Source organism: Caretta caretta, chromosome 3, assembly GCF_965140235.1.
Source record: "Caretta caretta isolate rCarCar2 chromosome 3, rCarCar1.hap1, whole genome shotgun sequence".
Classification (NCBI taxonomy): Eukaryota; Metazoa; Chordata; order Testudines; family Cheloniidae; genus Caretta; species Caretta caretta.
In genome coordinates this window covers 109,969,827-109,989,728 of record NC_134208.1, presented here as the reverse complement: position 1 = coordinate 109,989,728, position 19,902 = coordinate 109,969,827, and the positions used below count along the sequence as shown (strand labels likewise).

General features: G+C 44.1%; 2 protein-coding genes across 6 annotated transcripts in view; both read right to left on the bottom strand.

The window, feature by feature from the left end:
* Window positions 1-19,902, bottom strand: part of PHACTR2 (phosphatase and actin regulator 2) — a 225,636-nt gene that overhangs the window by 25,959 nt on the left and 179,775 nt on the right. For all 5 annotated transcript variants that reach the window (XM_075126787.1, XM_048844344.2, XM_048844347.2 and 2 more), the window contains 4 exons: window positions 10,415-10,961; window positions 7,983-8,179; window positions 6,741-6,897; window positions 4,625-4,680 (listed from right to left, as the gene is read on the bottom strand). In XM_075126787.1, the coding sequence (XP_074982888.1) occupies window positions 4,625-4,680; window positions 6,741-6,897; window positions 7,983-8,179; window positions 10,415-10,961 (957 nt within the window). The remainder of the gene's footprint in view (window positions 1-4,624; window positions 4,681-6,740; window positions 6,898-7,982; window positions 8,180-10,414; window positions 10,962-19,902) is intronic.
* LOC142071572 (uncharacterized) lies at window positions 17,362-19,239 on the bottom strand. Its single transcript, XM_075126788.1, has 2 exons — window positions 18,301-19,239; window positions 17,362-17,912 (listed from the first exon to the last, which is right to left on the bottom strand). Exons 1-2 carry the CDS (start codon window positions 18,878-18,880, stop codon window positions 17,371-17,373), a joined length of 1,122 nt encoding a protein of 373 aa, XP_074982889.1. The 5' UTR covers window positions 18,881-19,239; the 3' UTR covers window positions 17,362-17,370.

Below are 19,902 nucleotides of genomic sequence, written 5' to 3'. Positions count from 1 at the left end.
CAAACAAAGCACTAGGATCCTGGAATGCTGTCAAAAACAAAAAGCAGTTTCTGTTTTCACATTCAAAGATAATCATTAATATTCCCTAACTAGCACCAAAAGCTACATCATGTTTCTAAAAAGCCAGGCTTGGCAAGAGGACAGGCACACGGTCCAAAAAGCCTTGCTATTCTTTACAGCTACAGAAAAACACAATGGCTGTAAACTTGATTCCTTGTGAGAGTTGAAAAAGCTTCCTTGCTGTAATGCAACACCATAATTGATTCAAGGATGCACATCTAAAATGTTTCAAAGTCAGCATGCAAGAAACCAGCCTGTGTTAGAACTCATTCAAGTTACTACTTAACTTTTCATTTTTAATGTGGAAGGGTACAAAAGTCTGGATGCTTATACACACTTATCCAAGGGTCTATGATCTAGAAATCAGGCTAGAATCTCTGTCACAGGATTTCCAGTACTTCCTGGTTTCGCTGAAACTATAAAAATAAAAAAATATCTTTTGACATCATAAATCTTTGCTTTAGCTAGAGGTGCAAAAAACCAAAGTATTAAAAACTTTTTTGAACCTTATGAAAGGTTTGGATTCAACTTAAATTTGGGGCAAACATTTGGATCAATGTGATCTGTGCATCAGCTAATCTATCCCAAATGTATGCTAAAAAATAAATCAAATCACAATTTTTCTCCAGCTGCAGTCTGCTCTGTTTATGGGTAGTTCTAACACTAACACAACCCACCACAGCAGAAAGGAAGCTTTATGAAAGAAATTCTGACTCACTCACAAATCCTGCACACAACAATAATACAGGAATGTAAGGGATGTAAACATTTCAGAACTGTCCATAGGAAGTGGGCACAATAAACCCATAAACAATACATTTGGTTTAAGAGCTAAGAGAATTTCAGAAAGCCCACACTGGTAATGGGCTAAGGGCACTGTCAACATAAGCAACACACCTATTTGGCATTTAAAAGATCACCATCGGCTTGAAATGTGTTACATTTAAAAAATGAATAAAAAGTAGTTTCAGGTACTACATGTGCTCGAGTGCCCACGCCACCTTTTACAATAAAAATTTCCTAATTTTTGAAATGTTTTTCTTTCTCCTGCTTCTCTGAGCAAGACCCACACAAATACCACAGGAAAATGAGAGAGACCAGGTAGGGTGAGGATATGTTTACACTTAAAACATGAAACTAGTAGGAGAGCACTTCAGTCTCCCTGGACACTCAATAACAGACTTAAAAGTGGCCATTCTTCAACAAAAAAACTTCAAAAACAGACTTCAACAAGAAACTGCAGAACTGGAATTAATTCGCAAACTTGTCACCATCAAATTAGGCCTGAATAAAGACTGGGAGTGGCTGGGTCACTACAAAAAATAATTTTCCCTTTGTTGATATTCACCCCTTCTTGTTAACTGTTGGGAATGGCCACATCCACCTTAACTGTATAGGCCTCCTTAGCACTGACCCCCCACTTGGTAAGACAACGCCCATCTTTTCATGTGATGTGTATTTATACCTGCTACTGTATTTTCCACTCCATGCATCTGATGAAGTGCGTTATAGCCCACGAAAGCTTATGCCCAAATAAATTTGTTAGTCTCTAAGGTGCCACAGGGACTCCTCATTGTTTTTACAGTGGTGTAGACACTCACTACAGCAATGGGAGGGATTCTCCCATTGTTATAGTTAATCCACCCTCCCTGAGGCCATGTCTACACTTACAAGCGTACAGCAGCACAGCTGTACCGATACAGCTGTGCCACTGTAAAAGCGCTCATGTAGCCGCATTATACCAACGAGAGAGAGCTCTCCCATTGACATAATAAACGCAGCTCAACGAGTGGGAGTAGCAATGTTGGTGGGAGAGTGTGCTCCGCCGACATAGCACAGTGCACATGAATGCTTATGTTGGCAAAATTTATGTCACTTGGGGTGTGTTTTTTTCACACCCCTGAGTGACAAACATTTTGCCGACATAAGCGCTAGTAGAGACCTGATCTGAGATGTGGTTCCTAGGTCGACGGAAGAATTCTTCCATCAACCTACCGCTGTGCACATAGCAGGGGGTTAGGTCTGCATAGCTACGTCACCAGGGGTGCGGATTTTTCACACCCCTGGGAGACGAAGTTAGACCTATGTAAGTTTTCATTGTAGACCAGCTCTCTTCAAGTCTGGGGAAAGTAACCTGAGTGTTCAAGCTAAATTCAAGGTGTTAAAGATGGTTAAACATAACAATTCTACATACACACGCTGTAGGAGACCACTTAAAACAAAGTGGGCAATTAACACCTCTGCAGTTGTAGAACAATGGAGGGTTAGCAGGCAGTAGGTGTATTACAAACTGTAATGAGCCACAAAACCAGTGTCTCTGTTAAAACCATGGTTTTTAGTGTCCAGCAGAGTTATAAATTTTGACGGAAAATGACTGTTTATTCTATGAAAACAGTGAAAGTTACTATACACAAAGTGCTGTCAAACCCACAACGTAAACTAGCTGAAACGACAGAGAAAATATTTATCTTCTGTTAATCTCTATCATCTATATTCATCTTTTGTGTTATGTGTAACAGTAGTAGGTCAAAAAATTAGTTCTAGGTGTAATTTTTAGTTTGATTGTGTCCTTTGACATGTTGATAGATCACGTTTATTAGACCTGGACAGGGAAAGTGTAACTCGTGTCCTCAAAGTCAGCAGAAGTAGCTTGTGATATACTGGTATGAGTTTTTGGAATTATCTTTCTCGTGTACACAGGGCTTAAATTCAGCTGGAGTTGTCCAGAGCGGAGCTCTGGTAAATTTTTTCAAAGGCTTTAGGCGGAAGCCCCGAGCCCCAGCGTGCCCCGCGGGGCAGAAACCATCAGCCCCGGCACCTCCTATGGGGCAGAAACCCCCAGCCCTGGGGCTCCAGGAAATACTATATGAGATTTTAAACCCTGGATGTGGTCCAGTGTTTGCTGACTGGTTATCAGATTAATATGGTTATACTTCACAGTTTATCTTTATTACATTTGATAGTGTAATGCAGAGATTCAAAATTTTCCTCATTACAAAATATATTGCAGATCACCTCTTGGCTAGGAGTTTGTTGAACCCTCTTTTATGCATAGCAGATAACCAGAAGCTACAATTTTAGTAATTATCCTAAAGGCTGGATGACATCACTGGTATTTTATCAGCATTATGGTTTCTCTGAAAGCTGATAACTTTTTTTTTTTTTTTTGATTTGTTGGCCTGATCAAGTGATGTTGCCAAAGTCACTTGGATTTCACAAGGCATGCCATCCATGCCTTCTTCTCTTCCTCTCTTCCACTCACACATTCTGTGTAGGTATTTCGAGATGGATTCCAGGCATGCAATGGTTGACTATGTGCTTGAAAATGTAGCATTACACACATTGTATCATTTATGTCGTGGTTAGAAAATTTCTACACATCTAGTCTACATGGTGGGTTTTTTTGGTTGTAAACGGACTAGTTTTCCTATTATTATTGCTGTCATTTATTACTCATATGCTGGTAGAACCCACAATATGGTAGGTATTGGGCACTCACAAAGGAAGACACAAGTCTCTACCCCAAAGAGCTTACCCGTTTGAGTAGGCAAGCAACATAAATAAGGGTGAAGATGGGCAAACAATCAAAGTATGTACAATATACTTCATACTCATTGTTTTTTTCAACAATTAAACAACACATCAGCTATACTCAACCTATTCAGGATAACGGGCTGATTGCTTGTAGATGTCAGGGAAGGTCTGAGTCCTGAGAGGTGAGTGGCAGCCTTACGGATCAGTTGAGCGAGGATGTTCCATGCATGGGGGCAATATGGAAAAATACATAACTATAGTTATGGGAGAAGCAGATCTGAGGGTGGGCAGGGCTGATATCACTGGCGGCATGCTGCCTCTCCTCCTCCCTCCCCATTACAAAGGAACCCAGCAATACTAATACAGCTTTAGGGAGGCATGGTTTCTTTTACATCTTCAAGGAGCTGGAATGTATTGTCTCCTCTCCTCCAGGACCCTTCACCTCCCTTTTTGCTCTTTGTACTTTACTCACTCATGTCTACCCCTGTTTGGGGGGCACAGAATATTTCCCTTCCTCCTTATAAAAGTTAGTGGGGAGTGATGAAAAGAATTAAAAATACCTTTAAGGAGTACCTGTCTGACTGATTTTTACAACAGTAGGAGCAGATTCTGCGCTCAGACACACTCATGCAGCTCTACTGAAGTCAAGGGAAAGAGTATGGGTGTGACCAATGACTCAGTTTGTCTCCCTGACTACAACCTGTATTTAGTGCTGCCATTACAGATTTATGATGGGTCTAATGTCAAGATGCTACTTCACCAAGCACCAATCTCTCTCCAGGCATGAATCTAGCGTTTTATACTAGCAGTCAAGGTTCCTAATGACAGGTTTCAGAGGAACAGCCGTGTTAGTCTGTATTCGCAAAAAGAAAAGGAGGACTTGTGGCACCTTAGAGACTAACCAATTTATTTGAGCATGAGCTTTCGTGAGCTACAGCTCACTTCATCAGATGAAGTTCCTAATGAATCCCACAGTTGTTGTGCTTTTTTGCTGAATAAATAATTACACTAATCTGCACAGAATACTTACGCTTCAGGATGTTTCTCTGCTCTAGCTCTTCAGTTGTGGGCCTCTGGCTAAGTCTCCTGTGAGTACAAATTAAATGACCATTTATAAACCAAGATTTCTCAATCAAAGGTTAACAATAAAAACAGCAGGTTGCTTTGTTAAAGTCTGCAATGCAACTCCTTTAATCAGTCTTTTAATGCTCTTCATTTTCCACTGAGGGGTAGGTGTGCAACTGCACGGTTAATCTGAATGCAGTTTCTACAACTGAGCACATACACTGGGTACTGAGCAGGCATATGTCTAGTTTGAGGCATGGTTGGCCACTTAGGTATGCCAGTGACCAATGTGAGGATGCAATCATGGTAACTGTGTGTGCAAACCTTTAAAAAAAAGGCTCTAAAATACTCCACTTTGGGATCTAGTTTGATGGAATAATCTGTACAAAAAACCCCCTGTACTGTATTGTAATATACTGTGCAACTGTTGAAATATTTTCATGCATTTATAAATTCTTTCAATTTCATTTGTTTTAAACACAGCAAAATGCACACTACTGACTGAGTACTACATATATGCAAACTCTGGAGATTTAAATCAAAACTATTTTAGTTACCTACATGCCAAAAAGTATCTGAACATTTTAAAAATGTCTGAAAACCACTTATTTTCAGGCTCGTATCCTATAAAACATGGTTAATGTTGCCATAAATTTACTAAAGAAATTCACTTCTGGGCTGCAAAGAAGCAGGAGAAGTTTCAACAGGAAAGTTAAGGTTGGGTATCTGTGCAAGTTAGGAGACCCAGAGGCAGCTTCTCTGTCTAGTAAACTCCTGTGATTCACCAAGGAGCATCACTGGCATAATTAATCTAATCATGTCCACCAGACTGCACTAGAAAACCTTAGCTGGTCTGTGGGAAAATGGAAGGAAGGGGCAAAGAGAGGGGTGGGTGAGCGCCTGAAACTTCAGCAGGGGCTGGAGCCACAGAGGTAGGCTAGAAAGTGGAATTGAGTGGCTGAGCTCTGCAGGATGGACTTTCTGGTAAGAGAAGCAGGTGAGATGTAGCTACAGGGGACTGGCACTGAATAATGGAAGTTCCCCACAAATACATAGTATTCCATTGATTTGCATTGTAGAGAAGAAACCTGTTAAAGCAATGGGCTGCAGTAACTGTGTATATATATTAAAGTAGCCCATGTCAATGGAGGACTGAGTTATGTACAAATTTTCAAGTGTGCACATGACTATCTCCAGCTTACAGAGTTTGAACAAAGTCAGACAGGGTTAAAAATGAGTGATTTTAATCTGTTTAGCAATCACTCATTGTGAAAAGTACATGGAAAATTTGGACCTGATCCAAAGCCCATTGAATAACAACAATATTAATAATATAAAATAATATAGTACCTAGCGCTTATATAGTGCTTTTCATCAGTAGTTCTCAAGACTTTCATTGACTTCAGTGGGTTTTGAATCAGACCCTTAAAGTGCCAGGTGCTGACTGAAATGTTAAAAAGTTTGATAAGAGTGTTAAACTTCATAGTGCTTACACAGGTTTACACTCCCCTTTAAGTGTAAAGCTCTACATGAACATAACCATGTAGCCACTAGGGTGGCGTAATAATCTATTATCCATGGCCAAAATTCAGCCACCTCTGGAGTGGAGCACATCAGTACCACCACTACTACGCAAGGCAGCTTAAGACAAGAAGTTAAGAACAGTGTATTCATTTTAACCTATGGTTAACCTATGGAGGAAATGTAGGTAAGCACAATATGATTACTGGAGTTGGAATTTGGCCAGGACACTAGTGATAAGAACCACATGCCTATATTTATTATTAACTAATTATTAATTATTATTATTATTATTATTATTATTATTAAAGGGAAAGTGCCCCATGAATTCCACACATATGATCATCACACCTACCATTAAGGAATAAAACATGTTTTTTAATCTGGCTCTCAAGTACACAAAATAATTTAGTTCATGCCATAAGAATGTATCAGATGCTCACAGACCTGGCAACCCAGAATATCCTGCACCAAATACCGTGGCTGCATTTAAGATGTGATGCCAGTGTTCTTGTTTTTTTCCCTACCTCCCAAACCCACCCTCAGATTGCAATGGATACCTCACTAGCTTCGTTCCAATCTGATGTCTGATTTCCTGCCTCTCCTCCTCAGAGGTACGCTGCAAGATATTTTTGTCTTCCAATTCTTTTTTAGATGGTCTGTTGCCAAGTTTGATAGCAAGAGTATCCCTACGACGGATTTTACTTGCCAAAGAGCCTGAGGAAAAAAGGAGGGAGACAGTCAGTTCATTCACACTGAGGTTACAGATGCAAACTATCAGCAAGAACTTTTAATACATCCCCACAGCAGCCGCTTTTTCCACATGCAAGAGAGGAATTTTAATTAACCTCAGAAGAAAAAGAGTTCCAACTTGGTTCATGCAATAAAAGGCTGAAGGACTCAGAAAAGAACAAGCTGACCGCCAAGATGTTCAAAGGTAGTGAGTGAATTTCCAAGCTTCACCCATCGTCTGTGAAGTGATATGATAAAAATGAGAAATCTGGGCTTGAATCTACCTGAAATCTGATACATTACAGGTTACTTTATTTTCTTTTTAAAAACAGCATGTTTAGCAAACTGCTTCTCTTTTCTTAAGCCTTACACTGTTCAGTCTAATTCTCCTCTTCTCCCTCACTCCCCCTCCTCATTTTTTAATGCTACTTAGCACTTTTATAGTGCTTTTCCTCTTCAAAGCACTCTGCAGACATGACCTAATCTGTGAAATTATCACACAACAGCAAATCCATTTTTTAAAAGTGCATTTAGTGCATGTAAAGTATTTTAGATGGAAAGCTGTGGGGGCTGTAGTCATCTATTCATTAAAAACCTGATACAGCATGGACAATGACAATGCAAGCCTCCCAACACTGTCCCACCAAAATACTTAAACTAAGGGTGGGACCCAATCTCAAAAGAAATCAACTGAGCTACCCTGTACCCCTATGAATAACATTTTTCATACTGCTTGCCTTGTATTGGACCAATGGGCAAATGAATGAAATACTCAAGCAATCGCATAACCGAGACTGCCATTCCCCTGCATCCCAACTCAGCACAGTGACAAACAGCTTCCTCCTGATCATTCCAAGATAGGTCACTCCGATGAAATTTCAAAACTTTCACACACACAGTGTATCATCTGTGCTAAGAGAGTCAAGTGTCTGAAAAATCCATAACCAAAGATGAAGGAGGCTCTTCCAGAAAATAGCTGAGTTAAACTACCGGCTCACTGATGGGTTACTTTTGCCATTCATATAAAGTGACCATCTCTCCCCCACACATCCCTCTTTAAATTGTCTTACTTTCTGCACTTGTGTTATCGTCGTCATCATCGTCATCATCAGTGTAGAGTATTGGCCCATCTGAATCGGAGTCACTGGTGTGGCTCTCTTTGCTGCTCTCACTTTCCGGACTGGCCATAGGCTCAGGAGGTTCTTCTGTTGGTTGAGGACTTGCTAGGTTAGGAGTCTCCTCTTCCTGGTCTTCTTTGGTAACTGAACTGTTGATACATAATAAAGATGCTGTAACATTAAGGTAAGCAACACAGAACACCAAAAGGAGACCGCCTGGATAAGCAAGCATGAAAATACAAGCGGTTTTATTCAGACTGACTTAATCTTATATATAAAGAGATGCAAATGGTCTTAATGATGAGCTGCACCAGTAATACATAAAATGCATTGACAGCCAACAATCGGAGGTGTATACAGTGCAGGAGATTCTCTCCTGAGCCAGAAGTCTGCTTGTGGTAGGGGGATGGGATGGTACAAAAGGGCCAGTTCCAGCTTCCTGATCTGAAGGCCAGCCTGGCTCCATCACTGACTGCTGCTACTAGGTAGTTCTAAGTTACACCACTCGTGTATGCCTCTCCTTATTGGAGCCTATATCAGTGGAGGACTGGGGCAACTGAATACAGCTGCACTGTGCCCACTGCCCTTCCACCCTCTGTGTGGGATGAGAGGGAAGGACAGAGGCACGGGGGCTTGATCGTGGCAGAGATGTGCTAGCCAGGAGTTCCCCTATACCAGGGGAATTCTTTGCTGGTGATTAGCATCTGGATTACAGCCCCTTTATGCCATCTAAGTGCAGAAACTAGAACTGCTTAGTGTGGTTGTGAATGATGCTGATTTCTCTTGTGAGGAAAACAGAGCACGGTTGTGATAATGGGGCTGACAAGTTTACCCTAATTGTGAGCTCAGTCAGTAAGACGTTACAATAACCTAAAATAACAAATGTTGATGAAAAGTTGGTCAAGTTGATTTCAGTAATTAATGTTATAAACAGGTGCACGAGAACCAGACATAGACACTAAATTAGTCCAAACAAAGAAGAAGAAAAAAAACAAAAAACAACCACATTGATATGATTCAAGAACTATGTTGAAATCATGCTTGGTAAAAATAGAAGCTGCACAACCAGAAATTAATGAGCCAAAATTGGTGTGTCGGATACTAGGCCCAATTAATGGACAAAATAATGAAGGGATGGGCTAGTCCACCATCATTCCCTTTTTGGGTCCTTAAAAGAAAGAGACTGGGGTGGGGGTGTCAATGGAAGAACAGATGGAGACTACTGGAGTGAGCTTTACCCTCATGGCTGCCAACTCCACCATATGCTGGGACCCCCCAGATCTTCTTTGTCCTAATCCCGAGGGATATTCTGACCAGACTGGGCCAGAGAGAGGGACCCAGTTACATCACCACTCCAGATAAATCCCAAACACTGCTTTAGATGAAATGGGATCAGACTTTAACAACAGACACAACAACAGCAGCTCCAGCCCATCTCAGCTAACTTCTCTTCTCCCCAAATGGACAATTATTGCCATCTTTGATACCATCTAAGAGACTGTCAAACAAAGGGGGGTGAAGGTTTCCTTCTAAATTTTCTCCAGCTAAAGGGAAAGGGAGAAGGGATGTTGTTAAAATGAAAGCCTTTCTTAACACTTTACATTTCCAGTGCTTTAACTGTTCTTCCTTCTTCTCTGTATCTTTGATAAAAGGTTGAATGATTTTTAACTGTACTTGCCATGGTACTAAGAAGGCTACTGTCTCTGGATACCAAACCCCACACCTTGTTTAACACTGTTTAATGCTGACCGTGACTGGGTTCAGGGGCACCAGAGCAGGGGGGCCAGGGGGCTATGGCCCCATCACTTTTAAAAGTCGGGGAGCTATGCCTTAAGGGTGAGTGATGGGGGGAGGGGGCAGACAGGAGCGAGTGCAAGGTGGGGCCTTGGCGGAAGAGGTGGTGCAAGGGCAGGGCCTCACGGGAAGGTTATTTAGGGTTTGGTATTGATGCCCATCACTGTAATATTTGGGCCCCTTCCTGTTACTCAGAATGGCAATAGTGAAGTCCCTTCTGGACTCTAGAGTCTCTGATTCTTCTTCCTTTCTGGTTGATAAAAAAAAATACCCCAAGCAGATATTTCTATTATTATTCTTATAAAAGGGTGGGAGAGGGGAGCAGTTGCCATTGCAAACGTCATCTGGTTATGTTGGGAAAGCATTTTCGAGTTTCGTTCATGTATTTTGCCACTTCTACTTTTGACTGGGACATGGAAGTGTAAAGGCAAGTGAAAACAAATAATAATGAAAAACAAGTTAACTAAAGTTTTGGATCTGATAGGCAAAGGTGCAAGACTGCAAGCATTTCTTACTTTATCTGAATCGTTTCGCCACCCCTAGCAATGAACTGAGCACCTTATTGCTTATCAACGACAGTAGAGTCTTACCATGTTGTGTTTTCTTCACTCCTATCCAGGCCACTGTCTAGGGCTGCCCTGCTAAGGTTTTCATTGTCTGTTTCATGTTCAGTCTGGAGAAGAGGATTAGAATCTGAGCCTGGGACAGATGCTTCGGTGCTAATGGGTACATCTGGTGTTTCTGGAGAGTCAGTGGACTGACTGGCTGAAGGAGGAGAGGAAGGCGGCGGCGGCAGAGGAGGAGGAGCAGTGGGAGGAGGAGGGACAATCAGTTTGCTCTGCTGGTCTGTATCTTCAGCTTCAGAAATTATGAAGGGAGGTTGCTCTGGATGAGAGTTTTCCACCTTTGTTTCTAAACTGTCTGCTGCTGCATTGGAGGTGGAAGAAATGTCCCCATCTGCATGGGTTCGTGGGGTTGACTGCTTCCCGGGTTTTCTCTTGCCCCTGGAAGTTCCTGATGTGCCCGTTTTACTAGGTGCTGTCTCCTTAGAGGCTTTCGGATGAGATGATGTGGATGAAGGAGATTGTGAAGAAGATGACTTGGAGACAGATGATTTTTTTACGCGAGAGGAACTAGCTAAAATGAAAAAGGACAAACATTTTACAACCTCAGAAATGCAGTTTTTCTTTAAACCATTTGAACTGTATCGTGACTTGATATTTTAATAATAAAACAACTATACTTAGTACTTCTATAACTCTAAGCATTTGACAAACATCAGCTAACTACTTGATCCTCACAAGTCCCCTGTGAGGTAGGTAAGTCTTATTAGTTCCAGTTTTAGAGGTGGGTAGAGGCAGAAGGTATAAGTAGTTGCCCAAGGTCATTAGCGCTGAGGCTAGAGATCCTGATTGTCATCACTGTGTGGTGACCACTAGGCCAATGCCTAGTAATAATCGTAAAAATCCAGTTGTTTAAAATAATAACACAGTTGTCCTGACTGAATAGCTAGCTACACATCGGGAAAAATTTTCAGAAGTGCTTGGGTGACAGAAGCCTGTCTCATTTTCAAAAGTGACTCAGAGACTTATGAGCTACTGACTTTCAGTGGGACTTAAGCAATCAGTGCTAAATTACTCTTGAAAATGAAACTTAGTTTCCTAAATCATGTAGAGGCTTTTGAAAATGTTACTATGTCTGTGTATAAGTCTTGATTCACAATCATTAAAGCATGATTGTACTGTACATCCTCCTGTAGATGTACATGAATGTAGAGCATTTGTGAGAATTAGTTGTATGCATTCTGTGGAGAACTAGCTCCAGTGAAAACTTCCCTAGTCCCTCTTTTCTAAACAATGCTGGCCCCAAAAAGATACAAATAATCCCAGTTAGTCTGCAGCTAAAGTTAATAATCTTCAACACTAACCTTTCCTATTACGTTTTTTTGTCAGAGTATTATAGACTGTCATCATTATTGCCATTCCATAGCACCTTTCATATGAAAATCTAAATGCACTTTATATCATCCCATTATGTCTTGCAATGTTCTTGTAAGGCTTTTCTCCCCCATTTTACGGATGAGGAAACTGAGGCACAGCTAGCTGTTTTGCCCAAGGTCACACAATGAGTCAGTGGCTAAACTGGGAGACAATACAAGAATTCTGACTCTCATTTAAACACAAAACATACAATTAAATCCTTTTAATCAAAACACTGGTGAAGTCAAACACAATTTTTGGTAAGGGGAAATGCACTAAAATTAAGACAATGGGAGCATTTAAAAAAGAATCACGTAACAGATCAATGGATTAACATTCTGAGAATGGAATGGGGTCAACAGGTCCCACACTGAACCAGGGTGGGGAATAGAGGAATACTGCACTAGGAGGCCCTGGTCCTCAACAGATGCAAAGCATGTTCCCAGTGGAGGAACATTTTAGGGGCACTGGCAGCCCAGAAGGAAAGGGTGGGGGAATGAACTGTTCTGCACTGCACGTGGCACCAGGCAACAAGGCTGATGCTGAGAACTGTGCAGGGAGTGGCAACAGCTTTGTGAAGGGGGATTTGGGATCCCTCGCTCTTTGAGAGTTGAAAGCCCTGAGACAGATTGACTAACTGAACTGGACACTGATGACATGTCTACATTGCTGTTAGACACCCAGGGCAGTCCCATGCCAGCTGACTTGGTTTCCTGGGACTCAGGCTGAGGGGCTGTTTAATTGCAGAGATAGGGTTAGCTCTGGGACCCTCTCACCTCACAGGGTCCTAGAGCCTGGGCTCCAGCCAAGGCATGAACATCTATACTACAATTACACAGCCGCTTAGCCAGAGTCAGCTGGCACAGGCCAGCTGTGGGCTTTTAATTGCAGTGTAGACATACCCTAAGAGACTGAGGAGTGTCTGCTTATCCTGCAACCATGCCCCAAACTGAAGAGCATCAGACTGATAGGAAATGACCAGGGGGATACATAATTTGGGGTAACTCAGTAACTGGGCTGGCCACGTTGAGAGACTCCTGGGGGCTCTGCGCTGGTATCTGTTGGAGTGGGGGTTCCCCCCCCTATGTTGCCTCCCCCCCCAGCTCCTTTGTAGTGATGAGCTCTGGAACATGAGGGGGTGAACGAGGCTGCAGCTGGGGCTCCCTCTGGGATGACTTGACTGGCAGAACTTGTAAAGTCATGAGCTGACCACTAGGCCAGATGGTCACCAGACCTTCCTGCTACAGAGTAGAACAGAAGGCTAACAATGTGTAACAGAAATTCACTTAACTGTATCTTTAAAACAGCAGATTATGATGGGAACCAAAATAAAGCTATTTGCCAAACTTATTTCAGTGAAATAAGCTCATGATACAAAAACAGCTTCCACTGCATGAAGTCTGAAACAGGAAAGTAATAGAGAAAGCTATTATGCCATTTTCTCCTCAAACACAATTTTTGAGGTACAGACATTTAGAAGGTTCTCTGGTATAGGGTGCGACCTTAGGCAAATCACTTGCTGCTCTCTTTATGTCACAAACTAGCTGTAAAATGCACAAAAGCAGGACCTGACTGTAAAGCAGGTATTGCATATGAGCGGAGCTTTAGGGGTAACTAATTTACAAATCAATCAATCAAAAAGAAAAGAAATGTAAAGGCAGAAGTGGGAACTTGCAATGGAAACAAATAGTATCTTATTCCTCCTCAATATTTAGTAGAAACCTTTCTGTGAAGGTGAAGGGTGCTTACAGAGGGCTTAATCCTGCAAGATGCTGAGATCCAGCATACAGCTTGATCCAGTAAAGCATTAAGCACAGGGTTGAAATCAGCGAGGCTAGACACATGCTTGAAGTTAAAAACCGGAACAGAATCTACAATCAATCTATAATAGTCACTGGTTAAACTTCAAAAGGTGAGGGTATTGAAAAATCTTGTCTCTTTCTTAGAACCTCTCTGGACTTGAAATCAGGCTGGAAAACTGCAAGAATGTTTCCCTGTGACATCGCCTGCCTAATTTCAGCTGGGTCAGAAGTATTATCATTCTTGTCATTGTTAGTGCTGGCTGAAATTTTTCCATCAGAACTGGTCTTTTGATGAAAAATTGGGTTTTCAACTGAGTAAATTTTTTTTGTGTGAAAAATGTTTGCTTTCCATGGAAAATTTCAATTTTTCATCTAAATAAATAAATAAATAAATAAATAGTTCAGCTAAAACCAGATTTTTTTTCCAATTTGGAAATACTGCCATGGTGCCTCATGAGAACAGAAGCTCAGCTGACTCATGTCCCCATTCTCCTCCATGGGCTGGGCTCACTGGCTGGCCTATATATTCTAAGATGTATTGTGGCTGGGGATTCCCATGATGCATTGCCTCTCCTCTCCAGGAGGCAAGACCATGGTTCCTCACTGGAGAAGTAGTCCAACCAGAGAACCCTACAACTCCCATGAGGCATCACAACAGCATTGCAATTTTGGGGCAACATATTTCAGTTTTCAATAAATTGACATTTTCCATGGAAAATTTAAAAGAAAATTATTTTTTTCTATTTTCATCATAATTTGTGATGGAAAACTCGCTATTTTCAACCAGCTCTATTTATATGTATTGCTATAAGTGTACTTGGGGCCTTACAATAGGTATAGTGTGCTAAATATTTTGAAAGCCACAGGTTTCAGAGTAACAGCCATGTTAGTCTGTATTCGCAAAAAGAAAAGGAGTACTTGTGGCACCTTAGGGTATGTCTACACTACGGAATAAGGTCGAATTTATACAAGTCGGTTTTTTAGAAATCGGTTTTATAAATTCGAGTGTGTGTGTCCCCACAGTAAATGCTCTAAGTGCATTAAGTGCATTAACTCGGCGGAGTGCTTCCACAGTACCGAGGCAAGCGTCGACTTCCGGAGCGTTGCACTGTGGGTAGCTATCCCACAGTTCCCGCAGTCTCCGCTGCCCATTGGAATTCTGGGTTGAGATCCCAATGCCTGATGGGGCTAAAACATTGTCGCGGGTGGTTCTGGGTACATATCGTCAGCCTCCCGTTCCCTCCCTCCCCCCGTGAAAGCAAGGGCAGACAATCATTTCGCGCCTTTTTTCCTGAGTTACCTGTGCAGACGCCATACCATGGCAAGCATGGAGCCCGCTCAGGTAACCGTCACCCTATGTCTCCTGGGTGCTGGCAGACGCGGTACGGCTTTGCTGCACAGTAGCAGCAACCCCTTGCCTTCTGGCAGCAGACGGTGCAATACGATTGGTAGTCGTCCTCATCGTGTCCGAGGTGCTCCTGGCCGCGTCGGCTGGGAGCGCCTGGGCAGACATGGGCGCAGGGACTAAATTTGGAGTGACTTGACCAGGTCATTCTCTTTAGTCCTGCAGTCAGTCCTATTGAACCGTCTTATGGTGAGCAGGCAGGCGATACGGACTGCTAGCAGTCGTACTGTACCATCTTCTGCCAGGCAGGCAAGAGATGAGGATTGCTAGCAGTCGTATTGCACCATCTTCTGCCAGGCAGGCAAGAGATGGGGATGGCTAGCAGGCGTACTGTACCATCTTCTGCCAAGCAGCCATGAGATGTGGATGGCATGCAGTCCTTCTGCACCGTCTGCTGCCAGCCAAAGATGTAAAAGATAGATGGAGTGGGTCAAAACAAGAAATAGACCAGATTTGTTTTGTACTCATTTGCCTCCTCCCCTGTCTAGGGGACTCATTCCTCTAGGTCACACTGCAGTCACTCACAGAGAAGGTGCAGCGAGGTAAATCTAGCCATGTATCAATCAGAGGCCAGGCTAACCTCCTTGTTCCAATAACAACGATAACTTAGGTGCACCATTTCTTATTGGAACCCTCCGTGCAGTCCTGCCTGAAATACTCCTTGATGTACAGGCACCCCCTTTGTTGATTTTAGCTCCCTGAAGCCAACCCTGTAAGCCGTGTCGTCAGTCGCCCCTCCCTCCGTCAGAGCAACGGCAGACAATCGTTCCGCGCCTTTTTTCTGTGCGGACGCCATACCACGGCAAGCATGGAGCCCGCTCAGCTCACTTTGGCAATTAGGAGCACATTAACCACCACACGCATTATTCAGCAGTATATGCAGCACCAGAACATGGCAACGCGATACCGGGCGAGGAGGCGACGTCAGCGCGGTCCCGTGAGTGATCAGGACATGGACACAGATTTCTCTGAAAGCATGGGCCCTGACAATGCATGCATCATGGTGCTAATGGGGCAGGTTCATGCTGTGGAACGCCGATTCTGGGCTCGGGAAACAAGCACAGACTGGTGGGACCGCATAGTGTTGCAGGTCTGGGACGATTCCCAGTGGCTACGAAACTTTCGCATGCGTAAGGGCACTTTCATGGAACTTTGTGACTTGCTTTCCCCTGTCCTGAAGCGCATGAATACCAAGATGAGAGCAGCCCTCACAGTTGAGAAGCGAGTGGCGATAGCCCTGTGGAAGCTTGCAACGCCAGACAGCTACCGGTCAGTTGGGAATCAATTTGGAGTGGGCAAATCTACTGTGGGGGCTGCTGTGATGCAAGTAGCCCACGCAATCAAAGATCTGCTGATATCAAGGGTAGTGACCCTGGGAAATGTGCAGGTCATAGTGGATGGCTTTGCTGCAATGGGATTCCCTAACTGTGGTGGGGCTATAGACGGAACCCATATCCCTATCTTGGCACCGGAGCACCAAGCCGCCGAGTACATAAACCGCAAGGGGTACTTTTCAATAGTGCTGCAAGCTCTGGTGGATCACAAGGGACGTTTCACCAACATCAACGTGGGATGGCCGGGAAAGGTGCATGATGCTCGCATCTTCAGGAACTCTGGTCTGTTTCAAAAGCTGCAGGAAGGGACTTTATTCCCAGACCAGAAAATAACTGTTGGGGATGTTGAAATGCCTATATGTATCCTTGGGGACCCAGCCTACCCCTTAATGCCATGGCTCATGAAGCCGTACACAGGCAGCCTGGACAGTGGTCAGGAGCTGTTCAACTACAGGCTGAGCAAGTGCAGAATGGTGGTAGAATGTGCATTTGGACGTTTAAAGGCGCGCTGGCGCAGTTTATTGACTCGCTTAGACCTCAGCGAAACCAATATTCCCACTGTTATTACTGCTTGCTGTGTGCTCCACAATATCTGTGAGAGTAAGGGGGAGACGTTTATGGCGGGGTGGGAGGTTGAGGCAAATCGCCTGGCTGCTGGTTACGCGCAGCCAGACACCAGGGCGGTTAGAAGAGCACAGGAGGGCGCGGTACGCATCAGAGAAGCTTTGAAAAACAGTTTCATGACTGGCCAGGCTACGGTGTAAAAGTTCTGTTTGTTTCTCCTTGATGAACCCCCCCGCCCCTTGGTTCACTCTACTTCCCTGTAAGCTAACCACCCTCCCCTCCTCCCTTTAATCATTGCTTGCAGAGCCAATAAAGTCATTGCTGCTTCACAGTCATGCATTCGTTATTCATTCATCACACAAATAGGGGGATGACTACCAAGGTATCCCAGGAGGGGTGGTGGAGGAGGGAAGGAAAATGCCACACAGCACTTTAAGCACAGCACTTTAAAAGTTTACAACTTTAAAATTTATTGAATGACAGCCTTCTTTTTTTTGGGCAATCCTCTGTGGGGGAGTGGCTGGTTGGCCGGAGGCCTCCCCACCGTGTTCTTGGGCGTCTGGGTGTGGAGGCTATGGAACTTGGGGAGGAGGGCGGTTGGTTACAGAGGGGCTGCAGTGGCAGTCTGTGCTCCAGCTGCCTTTGCTGCAGCTCAACCATACACTGGAGCATACTGGTTTGGTCCTGCAGCAGCCTCAGCATTGAATCCTGCCTCCTCTCATCACGCTGCCGCCACCTTTGAGCTTCAGCCCTGTCTTCAGCCCGCCACTTACTCTCTTCAGCCCGCCACTTACTCTCTTCAGCCCTCCACCTCTCCTCCCGGTCATTTTGTGCTTTCCTGCACTCTGACATTATTTGCCTCCACGCATTCGTCTGTGCTCTGTCAGTGTGGGAGGACAGCATGAGCTCGGAGAACATTTCATCGCGAGTGCGTTTTTTTTTCTTTCTAAGCTTCACTAGCCTCTGGGAAGGAGAAGATCCTGTGATCATTGAAACACATGCAGCTGGTGGAGAAAAAAAAAGGGACAGCGGTATTTAAAAAGACACATTTTATAAAACAGTGGCTACACTCTTTCAGGGTAAACCTTGAAAGTTAACATTACATACATAGCACATGTGCTTTCGTTACAAGGTCGCATTTTGCCTCCTCCCACCGCGTGAACGGATTTTGGTTGAATGCCAGCAAACATACACTGCAATGCTTTGTTCTACAGTGATTCCCCAGTACGTGTTGCTGGCCTGGAGTGGTAAAGTGTCCTACCATGAAGGACGAAATAAGGCTGCCCTCCCCAGAAACCTTTTGCAAAGGCAGAACCGCAAATGCCAGGGCAAAGTAATCCTTTCACATGCTTGCTTTTAAACCATGTATAGCATTTTAAAAGGTACACTCACCAGAGGTCCCTTCTCCACCTGCTGAGTCCAGGAGGCAGCCTTGGGTGGGTTCGGGGGGTACTGGCTCCAGGTCTAGGGTGAGAAACAGTTCCTGGCTGTCGGGAAAACCGGTTTCTCCGCTTGCTTGCTGTGAGCTATCTACAACCTCCTCCTCATCATCTTCTTCGTCCCCAAAACCTACTTCTGTATTGCCTCCATCTCCATTGAAGGAGTCAAACAACACGGCTGGGGTAGTGGTGGCTGAACCCCCTAAAATGGCATGCAGCTCATCATAGAAGCGGCATGTTTGGGGCTCTGACCCAGAGCGGCCGTTCGCCTCTCTGGTTTTCTGGTAGGCTTGCCTCAGCTCCTTCAGTTTCACGCGGCACTGCTTCGGGTCCCTGTTATGGCCTCTGTCCTTCATGCCCTGGGAGATTTTCAGAAAGGTTTTGGCATTTCGAAAACTGGAACGGAGTTCTGATAGCACGGATTCCTCTCCCCAAACAGCGATCAGATCCCGTACCTCCCGTTCAGTCCATGCTGGAGCTCTTTTGCGATTCTGGGACTCCATCATGGTCACCTCTGCTGATGAGCTCTGCATGGTCACCTGCAGCTTGCCACGCTGGCCAAACAGGAAATGAGATTCAAAAGTTCGCGGTTCTTTTCCTGTCTACCTGGCCAGTGCATCTGAGTTGAGAGCGCTGTCCAGAGCGGTCAGAATGGAGCACTCTGGGATAGCTCCCGGAGGCCAATACCATCGAATTGTGTCCACAGTACCCCAAATTCGAGCCGGCAACGTCGATTTAAGCGCTAATCCACTTGTCAGGGGTGGAGTAAGGAAATCGATTTTAAGAGCCCTTTAAGTCGAAATAAAGGGCTTCATTGTGTGGACGGGTGCAGGTTTAAATCGATTTAACGCTGCTAAATTCGATCTAAAGTCCTAGTGTAGACCAGGGCTAGGAGACTAACCAATTTATTTGAGCATAAGCTCACGTGTAGCTCACGAAAGCTTATGCTCAAATAAATTGGTTAGTCTCTAAGGTGCCACAAGTACTCCTTTTCTTTTTGCAGTGTAAAATGGATAATTTTTTTTCCATCTTTTAAAGGAACATGATATACCTAATGTTGAAATAAATTATTAGCACAGTCTGTATTACTTTAATAGCCAACAGATCAAATGCAGGTTTCAGTTATACTCATGCAATCTAAATAATTTTATGGAGTTACTCCTGACAGAATTCTGCGCCCAGGAGGGGGTGCAGAATTCATTTGGCCCGCATATTTCTGTGGCTGCCGTGCAGAAAAATGCAAAAGAAATCTGTGGGGGGACACGCGTCTCTTCCCCGGCAACCCAGGCAGTAGGTCTGTTCCAGCGTGCCTGGAGCAGCTTCAGAGACGCAAATCACTGCAGGGGGAGGGGGCTGGGCATGCGTGCCTGCGGGGCAGACGTTGATCACCGTCAGGGGGCGGGGCGGGCCAACAAGTGAGAGAGACTCTGTCCTTCTCTCTTGATACTGCGGCTCGAGAGGTGTGGACGAGGGTAGGTCTTTTTTGTCATGCAGGAGGAAGGCTCTGTCCCAAAGGCAGAAGTGTAGCAGCCTGCATGCTCAGTAAAATATAACT